At 33.3% G+C, this 16,032-nt stretch overlaps 1 protein-coding gene and 1 long non-coding RNA gene across 2 annotated transcripts; one reads left to right on the forward strand and one right to left on the reverse strand.

The window, feature by feature from the left end:
• The first annotated feature begins 706 nt into the window (after nucleotides 1–706).
• On the forward strand, nucleotides 707–5,124 carry ABI5 (Basic-leucine zipper (bZIP) transcription factor family protein). The gene is made up of 3 exons (XM_085726416.1): nucleotides 707–970; nucleotides 3,378–4,502; nucleotides 4,750–5,124. Exons 2-3 carry the CDS (start codon nucleotides 3,405–3,407, stop codon nucleotides 4,789–4,791), a joined length of 1,140 nt encoding a protein of 379 aa, XP_085582542.1. The 5' UTR covers nucleotides 707–970; nucleotides 3,378–3,404; the 3' UTR covers nucleotides 4,792–5,124.
• Nucleotides 5,125–6,083: 959 nt separating this feature from the next.
• Nucleotides 6,084–8,465, reverse strand: LOC146910733 (uncharacterized). The gene is made up of 2 exons (XR_015017737.1): nucleotides 6,559–8,465; nucleotides 6,084–6,445 (listed from the first exon to the last, which is right to left on the reverse strand). It is a non-coding gene; the product is annotated as an uncharacterized LOC146910733 (long non-coding RNA).
• Between the last annotated feature and the right edge of the window lie 7,567 nt (nucleotides 8,466–16,032).

Here is a 16,032-nt window from a genome sequence, read left to right on the forward strand (position 1 = left end):
GCGTAGTCACAATAATCTTTTAATGTATCAAAATTTTAAATAGTCTTTGATTGTGTACTTTATTAGTTAAAATAGTTTTTGACACTAAAATAATCTCGCAATACTCGTAATAATTCTTTTCATACATAGGCCGAAATAAGAAAAAATAAGTACCTATAAGGATTGATATGACAATATAAGTATATTGAAGTATTAATATGGTACTATTAACAAGATATTTTAATGTCAAGAATTATTTTGACTAACGAAGTACACAATTAGATATTATTTTAAAATTTTGATACATTAAAAGACTATTGTGACAATTTGTTACATGTTCGAGACCAAGATGATTGTTATTCTTTATATTTTAGAAGATTAAATTAGATGTATTCAATATTTTATTGTTATTGATAAAATGAAGCGAAGCATTTTTCCTCTCCGATATAGTTTTGTTGTGTCTTTCTTAACAAGAATATTGACATTTAATAAAATATAGAGTTTAAAGTGTTTCAAAAAGGATTACATCGAAAACCAAAAATATAATACGATAGGGTCCAAATAATACATAATAGTACTGTTTTTTATTTAGAAAATAAAAACATAGAGATGATACGTGTTGTGCTAAAAATATGTCTGCAACCAAAGGGGTTTGTAGAGACGACACTTGCCCTATACGTGGCAAATTATGCGATTTAACTCGGGAACTTGCCCTCTGAATTTTCTTCTGTCTATTCCGGCCTTTCATCCATTCTTTTTATTCATTTCAATGCCTTATTTTGTGGGGTACCCTTAGACGAAATGGACGAAGATAGTTACTAAATTTTTAGCACATCGATCCTTATATATGTAGGTCTTTTGTTTCTGAAAAATCTTTTTATGTAATTTTAGCACACTCTTTGCTCACTATTCAGCCTCACTATCTTAAGTAAGCTCTAAAACTTTTTCACATTGAGACAAAGGAGCTTAACATTTCAACTTGCATTTCCAGGTATCTATACTATTTCTTATATGCATGAAGGCTCTGTGCCCAATTTGTATTTTAAGGCTCTGTGCCCAATTTGTATTTTCCTTTTGTCTTAACACTTTGATTTCAAAGGAGATAGTCCTGATCAGCGAATTCATTAATCATTCATATTCTTGAACATTTTTGGTTTGATTTCATGGGATTACCTATAATTTTGAACGTCAATTAGTGCTAGCATTAGAGTTTTGAGTTTTGTAGTTTAGAGAGAATAATGCTTCTTTTGTTTGGTTAAATATACATTTTTTATTTGGTAGATAATTAAATATGTTATTTTGTTATTATAGATTAATGGGTTAAATATGTTTTAAGTCCTTCCAAAATTACAAGCTTAGTCCTTACCAAAATTTAATTCACTTTAAGCCATTGTTTGTATTTTATAGGGACTATTTTAGAGGAATAAAAGTGCTCATTTTTTGTAAAAAAAATTCAAAATAGAAACGATTCTTACAAATTACGATATTATGAAGGACTAAAATTATCATTAGAATTAATAAAAAAAATTACCATTAGAATTTCATGGGGACAACCTTAAAAACTTATAATTTTATAGGGACTAAAAACATATTTAACCCTAGTCCCTAGATTAATTTATTCTATCTCTTCCTTTATTTGGCCACCAAATCATTTCCAAATGAGGCAACATTCTTTTCCTTTTGTGTACAAACACCAATCCTTTTCTACCCACCAAATATTCCTCACAACTTAATTTATTATAGTTTTTCAACCGATCATCCAAAAACAACCCTTGTTTTTTTAATGCATGTGAATAAAGAATCTTTTTATTCTCTAGAATAAAATTCAATTTATAAGGTAGCTATATATAGGATCAAGTGCTTTTGAATTTGATAGTTCTTCTACTTGATGAAGAGTATAGAAAAATTAGTTGGAAGAGTGAATCAACTTATATGTGCCTAAGAATTGTCAACCTATAATTATATAAAAAAAAACATTTTTAGCGGAAATTTTTATTTAATTTGATAAAATTTAACATTATCCTACGTAAATTACGTTTTTTAAAAATAAAAAAAAATACTGGTCTTCCTTAATTATTTATTAAATAATATTTTGCCATAAATAGATCTAAAGTGTGAAGTTTTCTTTGCACTGAAGCACTCTTTTGTAGCGAATAATAAAAGTGGTAGTTGCTTCGATATTCAATATTATTCATCATCCATACATAGAGCGATGGTGGTGCAGTTTCCTGCTTACTTTTGAGCTGGGCTCTGATCAAATATTGGATTTTTCTATGTGAAATTCAGTGAACTCGAGAATCAAGACCAACAATTGATCATGTTTGGATAATATTAAATAATCTAAATTAGAATTAGAGGCATCTTGTCTTGAAATGCACCCAAATAATAGAGGAGTTGGAGGGAAGAAAAAAATAATCTAACTTATTGACACTGATTATTTTTTTAAAATAAGGAAAATGAATAATTGTTCATATTTAAAACTCTCATAAAAAAACTATTTATATATACACTTAATAAAATTATTTTAAATTCGTATTGCTTCCTCATAGCCAATAAAAGTTGGTCTAGTTGGTAAATAGTTGGCTCGGACGGTGTAAGGGCGTGAGTTCAATTTTTATTGCCAGTGTAAGAATTTTGTTGGTGGATAATTTATAAGTATTTTCTACAACCTTAAGACTTGCTCTAATTTTGATGTCTTTTATTAGTTATAAAAAATAAATAAATCATCCACAAAAAAGAAATTAAACTTTACAATTTCAACGTTACTCAATACACCCTCAACAATTTCTCAGCATATTATAAGTCCTTATTAAATACATGACATAAGCAAATTGGGTGTATTGTAGTATTATTGTCATGTCATGAAGCAGTCCATTTTTTCATGCGTTGACAAAGGCATCTAACTTTTTTTGTTTTTGAAAGAGAAAGGAATCTAACATTTGTTAGAAGCATCTCGAACGAAGTTAAACTTACTTAACAAAAATCACTCTCCATTAAAATCCTCCATTGGAGGAAGAAAAATGAGTGTCCGTTAAGGAGCAGACAGTATATAAGGACCTCTCTCTTAGGTAACTAACGGGTGCACGTTTAAAAAAGTAATAAAATGTGTACTACTTGGTCCCACTTGCATAAAAAAGTAATAAAATGTGTACTACTTGGGTACTTATAAAAAGGAGCGATAGATAAATTATTTTTGTTTAATGATATAAAGATAGTAGTTTCACTGAATTATTGATGGTGGGCGCATGATATAAAGATAGTATTTTTGTTTAATGATTTAAATTATTGATGTGTTTTAAAAGGTTTTTTCATATTACATTGTATTATTATTAATCTAATAATTATGTTGTTGATGTGCTTTTTGTTAAGAATGTTGACAAATATAATGTCTGGTGCAGTGCTGAACACAAGACAAGCAGAAGAATATGGTGGTAAGAGAAGGTGAGATGAATTGGCAACAAGGGGAGGTAGAATCATTGCAGAGGGAAGGAGAAGAAGCGATCAGGAATGACGTCAACAATGTCATTTCTTCATCGCTTGGAAGACAATCGTCATCCATATATTCACTCACCCTCGACGAGTTCCAACACAGCCTCTGTGACAGCGGCAAGAATTTCGGGTCCATGAACATGGATGAGTTTCTAAGTAGTATTTGGAATGCAGAAGAAAACCAACAACAAGCTGCATCCAACAATAATAACAGCAACAACAATAACTTGTCTGCAGCTCAGAAAGGGATTAGCAAACAGGCAAGTCTTCCTCGCCAAAATTCGTTATCGATTCCTGCACCTCTCTGCAGGAAAACTGTTGAACAAGTTTGGTCTGAGATACACAAAGAACAACAGAACCATCACAACATCAACAATGTTGCTCAGAATACCGAGTCTACCCCTCGACAACCGACTTTTGGCGAGATGACATTGGAGGATTTCTTGGTTAAAGCAGGGGTAGTTAGGGAACAACAGTCTGGTATGCCGGTTGCCATAGCACCACCACCTGCCGCAGCAGCAGTGTCATCTCACCGGCCCCAGCAGCATTACGCCGCAGTGTATCCTAATAACAACTCTACAATGGCTCAGGCTGCTTCATTTGCTATTGGCGGCGGCGGCGGGAATCTGAATGTGGTTGCGCCGCCATACCAAACGGTGGCACAGGGAGGTGGAGGAGTTGGAGAGCCTTCGGGTTCGGGGTATGTTGGGAATGGTAAGACTAGGGATAGTATAGGTACGGGGTATCCTCCGCCGCCGCCAGCGGTTTGTTATGGAGGGAGAGTGGTGAATGGAGGGGCGGGCGGTTATGGTGTGGCAGTGGCACAAACTATGGGGATGGGCGGACCTGTTAGTCCGGTTTCTTCGGATGGGATTGGAAACGAAAACTCGGGTGGTCAATTTGGGATTGATATGAATGGTTTAAGAGGAAGAAAGAGGATGGTTGATGGTCCTGTTGAAAGGGTGGTGGAGAGAAGGCAGAGGAGGATGATCAAGAATAGAGAGTCAGCAGCAAGATCTAGAGCCAGAAAACAGGTTCCTGAAATTTTAACCAATTATTTTATACTTTAATCTAAAATTATGTATCCACAAATTCTTATGTATATATATCAAGATAATACAACATTATATTTATATACTATTGAAGAATTGGTAATATGTCAAACTTTTATCAACTTTTTGTATCCAAATTAGAAATAATATGTTTGATCTAGTTTAATATTTGACATAATATTGTTAATGTGATTCCTTTGTAACACAATTTTCTTTCTTGCTTATGCAGGCATACACCGTTGAATTAGAAGCAGAACTAAGAATCAATTAAGAGAAGAGAATTCTCAACCCTGAAACAGGCACTGTAGTATTGCCAAACAACATTAACTATTTACAGAATATTTGATAGTTTTTCTTTAGTGATTCAACTATACTGACAAGGATCATAGCTTCTTTTATTCTTCAGGCTGAACTAGAGAGGAGAAAGAAGACAACAGGTAACCAATGATAAAAGTCTAAACTATAATTAGCCTCAGAAAATTTAAAGACATTATTTAAACTCCTTTTTGTTTTGAATCAAATCTAAATTATTGTCTTAACATGATTACCTCATGCAGTGTTTAGAGGAAACTTAAACGTGAGAGTTCAAACCAAAGCTCAGAAAGCAAAAGAGAGAACTGAGAGGCTTAAGGAAGGAATACAAGTTGTCATATGTGAAGAAAACATCACATGGTGAAGAGTGAAATCCTTGATGCATAAGTGCATCTTCTTGTGTAGTTAAACTGAGAAAAGTGCACACCAATGCAGATCACAGAACCAAGAAGAATATACTAAAGTCAAAACCAGTCAAAAAAAAGGGGGGAAGAAAAGCAAAAAGGAATGGTGAAATGTGGACTTGTTGTTGGAGAGCAAATTTTCCTGCCTGTTTGCAAAAGGATCTGAATCAGTCAAATATGGGAGACTCGATATAACTAGCTACTCAAATTTGTATGCATTATATAGTAGTTAATGTTTGAAGTAACTCTTGCTAAGTGTCTCTGAATTATTTTTTGTTTAAAGTTTACAATATAGTACTCCCTCCGTAAAATCTACATGATATTAGTCGTTTAAGGTTTGTATACCGATTATTAAAGCAAAATGATTAATTGTGTTGATTTCAATGATAAAATTATTAGCATTTACTAAAACACCCTTATTAATTGTAGTTAGAAATTGGAGTAGTTAAGTTGAATAGAAATTCAATAAATAAGTATATAATAGTGGAATAAAAAATGTTGCATTGGTATTAAAGTAGTGCGAGAAAAAGAAAAAATGTTAAAGAGAGGCAAATAATTGTGAGACGGAGGGAGTACCGAGCTATAAAATGGCATTCATGCCTACTGAAGTAGAGATGATTTTTCTTAATTAATTGCCAGGAATTATTCTAGTTTTTTAAAATGAAGTACCAGCCATGAATGGTATGTTTGGATAACATGTGTTTTAGTGCAACTGAAGGTTCACATTGGAAAGATGAACACCTTTTTTACACTGTATAACTAGCCAGTGTCAATATTGAGCGCAATATATAGCAATTTAGGACTACAACATCAAATGAAAATAAATTAAAACAACGTTGGAAATATAATTATAGTTTAAATTTCATTCCAAGATCACATGGGTAGTAACAATGTTGTACAGTAACAAACATTTTGGAACACTTATTTGTAAATTACATTAGATATAATAATTGACAAATACAAAACAATCGAAATTGTTACGAAGGAGACCGAAAAGAACTATGAAGTAAAAAATCCAAACATATGCCACATAATCAGCTGGGCTTGAATTCTCATAAAGGTAAACATGATCTATATTGAGACAACTGGCAGCAACTAACAAATATAAACTTCCCGAATTTGATGGTATATCAGATTCTTTAACAGAAATTATCTTCGCATACCTGGTCATGAACAAATGCCGGGAGCATGTAGCATTATCATATCCCCCTATATAGACGATGAATAGTAGAATTAAGTTCCCATATTTTTGAAGGCTTTGTGAAAAGTTGTCAGTAGCTAACTGTCAGAAACATCTAACAGATACTAAAGATAAAACCAACCTGAATATGAAGGCACATCAATTTGTTCGAAATTAGCCTCACATCGTTCGTCATTCACAGTGATTGGAATCTGTAATGACTCTGTTGTTTTGTAGAGTGTATTTCCCAATTAATAAGGGTGTCCTTGGGAACGGGTAATGACTCTGTTTTGTAGAGAGTATTTCCCAAGGAACCAAATGACCTCGGGAAATGAACAACTCGATTTCTTTCACAAAAAGGAAGCTGAGCGTGGCAAAGAGAAATCTGCACACAAAAAAGATCTGGTTACCACTATAAGAACAGCTAAGGCGATAATGTAAACAAAATTACAGAAAATACAGACATCGTTCACATTGTATGCAAATATGGGCCTGGGAATTGCTTTTCCGATTTTACTGTACCTTTCAAATTCAATTGCGGCAGAAGACCAGCATTTCTGATTACCATTAGAAATATTAGACAAAGGTGTCCTATCTAACTCTTGCAAAGAGGGAAGATTGGCATTCATAGAAAAGGGGCTGATGGTTGGAGCAGTGATGAAGCTTCTTCTCTACCGAATATGGTGTGTGGGATGATGATGAAGAAACTGTAAAAAATCATAAAAATAAAACCATAAACATCTTTGAAATAAATTGTAAATCAAAAAATGGTAACACACACGAAACTGCACTTACCATTAGTAATGCAGAGACAAAGGAGTTCTCTCAACATCTTCCAAAAAGGTTCAAACTAAAGCTCACTATCACAAATCATCATTTTCGGATGTTCGAATCACTTTTTGGAGCCTTCTTAATAACTAGTGTTAAATCAGGTGGATGAAAAAGAGGGTGCATCAAACATGGGAATGGTAGTAGCATATGAAGTTAATAGCTTTTATTATAATAAAACATGTGAGAAGGAGAGAAATAAACTGGGTAGTAGCAATCAAAAAGCCTGAAGATTTATAAAGTCAGGTGGAGTGAAACACCAAACTTCTGACATAGTAGTATATGATGGAGTGCATGACTAAGACCAAAGAACTTTCTGATATAGATTTTTCTGCCAAGAGATACACCAAAAGATATAAACTTATGTGTAGAGTGTAATCAGGACTTTGACAGCAAGTATAGTTGCTTGTAAACGTGGTTTTCCATAAATCAAGAATTATTACCAAAATAATTTTCTTTGATCTTGATCCAATAGCATGCTAAAATGACATATGTCTGGATATTATAATCATTAGAGATCCTAGCAAAATCTTATTGCTTGCAAGCATGGTTTTCACTCTAACTCTATGGCCAAATGTAGCAAAATCTATAGATTTTCTTCCATAAAACACACAAACTATAAATTTCGTTTATGGCAGAGTGCACACAAAGGAAAACAAAAGATTTGCAAAATCACTAATCCTCTTATGGGGTCCATAAAATTAACGAGTGTTATGCAGACAATATGATAATCATTAACATTAAAATCCTGAGTACAATTATTAAAAGTCTAGAAAAAAGGGAGGGTGATAGAATGTTATTGCTTGCAAAGCATGGAAGTACGATGACCAAATGACATTCCTAGAGCCAAAGCTAACAGGATTTTATTGTAGAAGAAACTTACCAATGCCCATACATACTTAGTGTTACCCGGAGACAATGTAATGAGGACATTACTGACAACAATTTTAATTCCCTGCAAACTTGGTTTGTATAAACATGAAATCAAATAAAAAAAAAAACCAACATTACATAATTCCGTGCAAATACACTTATGTGTATCACGGCAATATGTCAAGTTCGGAGGAAATTAAAAAAAAAAACCAACATTACAAATTTTCACCGACTATAACGGTACATACCTCTTTTGTAGACCAAATGGGTGATAGGCCTACTTGTACGTATTCATGTAATATGTCCAGTAAATGACTTGTAAACATGAACATTGCCCTGAAACCGAGTCTGCACGCACAAAAGGAACCATTCCGCCTCAAAATTAAAACTATTAATTCTACATTGCAAACAAGAAATGTCTCGCATGAAGAGAATCCATTAAACTCACAAACATTCTAACCTTTATCGTGTTCACCTAACTCATAGCTTCATAAAATCTCAAACTTCTTTTTTTAGTTGAGGTTGCTCATCACACCTCAGCAGAGACGAAAGGGTAATCTCATGGCCCTTTGGCCAGAGAAGGTGTTAAAATCCCAAGATCAAGTCTCTATGACCTCTAAAAAGTTCCTTCACTCTTTCAATGACACCATCGGTATCAACTCTACAAATGCACCAAAAAGGGATAAACAAATCAATTACAACTAACAAATTCATAACCCCTCTCCCAATATATACACAAAAACAACGTGGTACAAAATACCTTTGTGCTTTAGGTAATCTTTCATAACCTCCCAAAAAGTCCTCATACTTTTCCTTCTTATCTTGAAAGAAATATCCTTGACATCATTAGTAGTCAGTTTGCATTGACCATCTCGATTTGGCGGTTGCCCGGACCTTGAAACTTGATCTTAGAGAATATACACCACATTCATGTTGAGCGTGATCTTATCATTATGGTTTCTGAATTATGTTTTCATTTCTTTATTGCTCCTTCGGCTCTAGGCACTAAGTATGTTTATCTTAATCAAACACTTGAGATTGTTGGCACGTTAATGTCTTCACATGATTCATTGAACAATTTAGATTCTCACATACTCCCACATTAGAATAAATCCTTGAAACATTATATATAAAGTCCAAAGCTTTAATAAAATCACTAAGAGTACCTTCAAAATATCAAAAGTTTATGATATTAACTAAGTAAATAAGAACAACTACATTAGGTTCCTTCGCGGAAAAATAATGAAAATAATAAGAAAATGCTTCAGCATGAATTTGAACATAAACTTTGAAGTAATTTTAAATCTTATAAGCGGTTGTCTCTAAATCCTTTATCTCATAGATATTGCTTTCATGTATTATAGGTATACATTATAGATATTTCTTAATTCCTTTCCCCTAAGATATACGCACGTTTCTAATCTTATCTCAATAGCATTTCAAGTAAGGAACTGCTGTCATGATAATATTTCAGATCTACATTTTTTGCTCAAAGTTACTGCCTAACAATCACATGATTTGCGTTTTTATCACTGTTGACACACGCATAATAACCATATCTACTAATATTTGCTCTTTTGCCCCCCTATACATGTGAACACAAAGAATATTTGTGCACTGTTTTCATATCCTTGGATGCAGATTAAGTAAACAATACCTTCAAATGAAGAAGGCACATTCAATAGCCGCAAGTCCACAGCTCACATCAGCAAAAATCTGTAGAATTGTAAAAATAAAGCTGCAAATCAGCTTGTGTAAAGCTACAAATACAGAATTCAATAAAAATGATAATCATCATGTTTGACACCATTTTTTGCAACATAAGGTTTCAGTGAGAACAGTAGCTTTGAGAGCTTCCCCGAACAACTTGGTCAATTGCTTCCTGACACACTCGCATGAACCATCTAATTCCAATATATACATAAACAAAAATCACCATCATTTCTCGGGTCCAAAAAAAAAACACCATCATTTATTTCATTTCACATAAATAAAAAGAATCGAAACCCAAAAATAAAAAATTGAATAAATTTGGGAATTGTAAATTGATGAACTTTACTTATCACATGGTATCTCTCGTTCAGAAATACACTGCATAAACACCTATAAAACTGTTTAACAAAGCTTATAAAAATATTTTATAATGTGTCCCATAAGTTGTTTTCAGCTTATTTCATAAGCACTTAATGAAATCTTTATCCAAACAGAATTAATAACAAACCAATGTATTCTACAACAATATAATTGCTATTTGAATCAAATCAAAAATTTGTCATCTCCTCGGGGCATTTACATCCAAACTTCTTACAAACAAAACCCCTCATGAGCATAACATACCAAGAGACATATAATCAACTAAACAATAATGAATATGAGAATTGAAAGAGACGGTTATGTTACCAATGGAGTGTATAAGGCGGTGCACATTTGCTGAGATGAAGCATTTCTGACATCCAATCATGGTGGCGAAGGAACCATCCATTTCCTTTCTTATGTCAGATTCACGATCCTCTCATGCACCTGCACTTGTTCTCCAGTCATGTATCACCATCATTGTGTTTTTTCTTTTCTTCTCCTCTCCCAATCCAAGCCAGCCACGACGGATGAAAGTGAAGGCGACATTCGAAATGCTCGTCGTCGACAGGTCTCATGGTTGGAGTGCTTTGAGGCGAGAGGGTTTTTTTGTGCGTTGCGGGAGGAAAGAGATTTAGGAACTTGGAGAATTGTGAGAGTGAGGAGTGAAAGTGAGAGAGCTTCTCCGTCGGATCCAATCCCCACCTTTTCATCGCCACAATAAACTCCTTTCTGTCTTTTTCATTCCCCTTAAACTCATCCCCAAATTCCTCCACCACAACTGTATTCATCCCACGCTGCACTCGCCTTTTTACTGCCGTCGAAATAGCAAGCCTCTTCGGAGCGTGTTAGGGTGGAGGCGGTGTTCCTCGCGAAGTTTGTTTCGAAGGTCGTGGATGATGGTTGGTGGTGAACGACAGCGCCTGAGGTGGAAGGAGAGGCCGATTTAGACGTCGTGAGTTGATTCGACGATTTTTTTTCGCCGTAGAGAAGGAGAGGAGTGGAAGGGGTGACGAGTTGCAAGAAATGGAAAGTGAATTTGAATGTGAGTTTGAATTTGGAGTGAATTTAAATTTCGAAATTGGGATTAGAGGATGAAAATTTGAAGAAGTAAAGAAGCATGGTGCTGAACAACAATTCAATGAATTGTTGAGTGTGAATGACAATTAGAGCAGTTGAGTGTTGCAGACACCAAACTGCCTTGCCTTGCAAAAGGTGTTGAAAGAAGGCAATGAAATTGTGAATTTGGGAATCCTCTTACCTAAGACCATTTGTATAGAAGAGCGTGTTGCAGAATCATGGAGTTGCCATCATAACACACTAACTTGAATAACGTGCTCCACCAGTGATTTTCAAAATCCATTCTCCTACCATGGCAATCAATGTATGGAAGTGGACATGGTGGTTTAGAATTCCTCAAACATGTGATATCAGAAGGTTACCTTCTCCCGACCCAGCAACTTGGCGAGACCTCCTCACATCTACCAAACAGAAGAGGCAATGCTGTCTTTTAATCAAATATGGAACCTGAGGGTTTTCCCGCCTCCAAGGAATCAGCATGTTAAAATGACTAGACCATCGACCACGCTGCTCCGCACGGGTCCTCTTTGTACCGACTTAAAACGTGTGCGAATAAGTTTATATCATAATAATAAAAAAAGAAAAAAAGCAGAATGTAAAATAGTCACATGATAAAAATGTATTACATTAGTCATAATAAATGCTTGACATTTAATATAGTTTGAAAACCGGGTACATTTTACATTCATCATCGAATTTATCAACTTCTTCCAACCCATTTTTTTTTTTTTTGTATTCAACGCCTCTCTTAAAAGTAACTACTTTGTTAATAGTGATTGCAAAATAAAACAAACAAAAATTGACTCCTTCGAAACATGATTCAAGCCTTACGCCAATTCCTTATTAAATGCGAGCCAACCTTCCCCGTTAACATAAGCTTTACTTTTAATATATCATCGGTTAAAATTTTCTGTTTAAATTACAAAAATCACAAATTTACATTTATGACATCTTTGCGTTGTATTCCAATAGCAAAACATGATAACAATGTTAGAAATTCTCTTAAAGAAAGTTTGACACCATGATAAGAGAAAGCATGTACAACCTTGAACCATGATAATAGCTAACATTATAAATCGAATTGCTTTATGAAATTTGCAAGATAGAGTGACATGGTGAGCGATAATGGAAGACAAAATATCTTTGTGCTACTCAGACATTAAAAAATTATGTCACGGGAATAAAAAGAAAAGATTAAATTCATCTTAGCAATAAAAAAAAATCATGGTTTTTTTAAACCTTATCTTTGCAATTTATACAACTCTTCATTGTATCTTGTTTTGAATTCTCCCCCACTTCATTTACATAGACATCTTTGAGTATGATGGGAGAGATAACCCCTAGCTTATTAGCATCCTCAACAACACATAGCGGTGCACTCAAAAAATATATTCATGATCACCCGAAAATGTATTCATGAAAAACTTGTCCATTAGAGAAAACATCTTGTTTATAGAGTCAAAGCGATTATGAGAAACATATTTGTAAAAAGAAGAAATTACATAAATTGTCAGGGAGAGCGAGGTGTAGTAAATTTGTAAAACTCTTGTAGCTACTGTGGGCCCTATAAATTGCCTATCGACGACATTAAATTTTACAAAATACTCTTGTCATGATATGATATATGTTCTCTTCATCATCCTCCTCGTCTTTTCCTCCTTAATATTACTTTACCAAATGACCCTAAAAAAATTCAAAATTTAGTTAATTAATTCATATAAGTAATATGTTGAACGAATAAAATATAAGTAATACAAATATTAAGTTAGGAACACTTCAAACATATGAGCAACAATTGAGTAAAAATGTGTATACTTATCATTTATGACCCAAATAAACCAACGTAACAAAATAAGAAAGGAAAATAGGGACTCAACTCGGAAATTTCAAGAAACCTCAACACCATGAAATTTAAAATAAAATAAAAAACAATGACAAATGGAAAGTTCAAGAAAGTTGACAAAAAAATAACATGGAACAAAATCCACACTGAAATCAAATATGTCAAATTATCCTCAATACATTCATACTTACGAAACAAAATGAGATTGATCAATAATTATTTACATAGCAATTACCTAGACACTTTCTAAGAAAAACTACAACATCAACCAGAAAATCCAGCATATGAGAAACTACAACACGCAATTGTTGCTTGAATTGTTGTCTCCTTTGCTTTGTTGCTTGTTGCTTTGTCGAGATAAATTCCTCGAAGACATACGACATGTTAATCTAGGACAAATAATGACGGTGTGTAAATTGCAAGTGAGTTGAGTTTCAAAACATTCATATATTTAGTGTAACATTTTAGAGTGAAAACAGATGCAATATTAACCAATCTGTCTCTAGAAACTTTTCTCTATATTAGAAAGCACTAAAGCAATGCATAGTCATTTTTATTCATATAGAGAATAAGCTTGTGATTAGACTAATCAACTAAGATGCTTGAATTGCTTGAGATTTGAACTTGAGAACATAAAACTTATTCAATGATAGTTTTTGTAAATTGTGATGTAACTAAAAGTGAAATTGGAAGTGTGAAAAAAAAAATCACAAATAAAAATAGTCAAATATTATATTGAGGATTGTAGCAAGTTCCTTTATTCTAATTGTGTCTACAAAATTATAAGTATGTGGTAACAAACCGAAGTTCTATTTCCCGTATACATTATTTTTTAGAAAAGAGGATATTCAAAATGAAGAAAAATGCATTTTAAACATTTAAGTGTTCTCAATGACCCTGCAAACAAACATTTAAGTGATCTCAAAGACCACATGCACTCGAAAGCATATGCATGCAAGACGTAACATATAATTTTTTGAAGAAAAAATAACATTGTATGATAACCTTTAGAAAAGAAAAGAAGACACCGCACTTAAACATGTATGCGAGATCACTTGCACACATCACCATTTTGGATTTGAACTGTTTGGTGATAGATAGAAACAAATAAATCAATGTTAGAAACAAACAAAATGCATAATTAGACGGTTCATGCGGGGAGAAAGGATATATATTATTATTCTTTTGTCACTTCTCAATTGGGAAATTTAATCATAACTTGACAATGTTCATCATATATTTTTACAGTATTTGGATCTTCCAAAGCATGCAATTGCACATGAAACTCGATAATACAATTTTCTATAAAAGACGAAAAAATCTTCCAAATGGAAAAATCCAAAAAATCAGAAATTGAACAAAAAAGAAATGATTGTCAAGGCTTCTGCTAAAGTTCAATAACTTTGTGTACAAATTATAAATAAATTAAAGTTGAATGAAATTTGAAACTTTTTGTTTAACCTGTGTACAATGCCAAGACGATTTCTACCGTAGCACTTCAAACAACCATGAGACCCGAAAGAGTTTGTATATTTAAAGCAGTAAGAGGTGTTTGGATACCGTTTTTGATTTTGAGAAAAGGATATGAAATGTGGTTTCAGAGATGAACTTCATTCATGTTTCGGCTTAATAGATGAAATTGTGACTTATTAGAGACATATGATGTGGAGAAATGAAAGAGAAAGCGACAATTAGTGCAAATCTCTTTGAAATATGAACAAATTTAGATGTGAGCAACACAAAGTCATTCAGGCACCTTGATTAACGGTGTATTAATGATGTTAGTCAACAATGATGACATGACATTGGAAACAAACAAAAATGATGGGAGGGAAAACTCGGAATTCAAATTTTGAAATTGGGATTATAGCTTATATGATTTGCCCCACACATAATTAATTGAGGATTTGGGAGGGAAAGTGGGATTAAGGTTAGGAGGTTAAGTTATAGCTTGACCTAATTAGCTTTTAAAGTAAATGTGACTAGCACGCTTGCCCCGCGCTTTATCGCCTTCAGGTTTGTTACTAGAACTATTGATCAATAATATGATTTGATTATAATAAACTCAATCAATTTGAAAAATATATCTTAATTTAATAAAAATATTATGTAGAATTGATCAAGGGTGACATTTCAAATATACATTTTTTTTACAATATATCGAAGCAGTTAAGGAGTCCAAAATCACATGAAAAACAATTAATTAAATTAGATTGAAGAGATATAATAAAATTGAAATTTCATTCAAATATGACGAAGTAGCCTTTAAGTTAGTGTCAATCTTGCGACACTGATAACCTTAGGTGCAAGTGCTCTGGGTCTTGCCACGCTTACAATTGCGAGATATATGACTTTAAAGTTTAAGGAAAGTCTCTAAAAACACGGTCAACAAAGGTTAAAAAACATGGAAGCCCGAGCAATGGCCATCGTTTCGTCTTAGATAAAAAAGCACTTATACTCGGTGATAATAGTAAAGCCTTTTTATAATTGAAAAAAAAAAATTAAGGCCTTTTTTTTTTGACGAGAAAAATTAAAGGCCTTTTTATAACATGTATAAACCAAAATAAGCAAAATACATTGTAATCTTGATAAAAAACACACATAGTTATAGGTAGGATAATGAGGATGGTTAATATAATTTATAAAACACTGCAATGATAAATTAAATCCACATAAATTTGAACATTGAAGCAATTCAAAGACAAATCCACGAAAACACACATAACTTACAACAAAGGGCCGATTCAAAAGGGACCAACTAAAAGGCGCTACATGGTTCATATTACATATGGAAAGACAAACCTTTACAACGAAACGACAAACATAAGTAAATAAAAAAGTACAACACAACCATCGGACATAACACACCATTGATCTTCACGCAACTGATGTTGCTTCGGTTCAAATCTTCATCTTGTA

This window comes from Medicago sativa, chromosome 7 (assembly GCF_051527215.1).
Source record: "Medicago sativa cultivar Bolivia chromosome 7, Bolivia_mono, whole genome shotgun sequence".
NCBI lineage: Eukaryota > Viridiplantae > Streptophyta > Magnoliopsida > Fabales > Fabaceae > Medicago > Medicago sativa.

Excerpts from the sequence above, each read along its gene's own strand:
- ABI5 (XM_085726416.1), top strand. The coding sequence starts at position 3,405 with ATGGTGGTAAGAGAAGGTGAGATGAATTGGCAACAAGGGGAGGTAGAA. Across the intron at positions 4,503-4,749 it reads GATCTAGAGCCAGAAAACAG|GCATACACCGTTGAATTAGA; the intron begins GTTCCTGAAATT and ends TTGCTTATGCAG.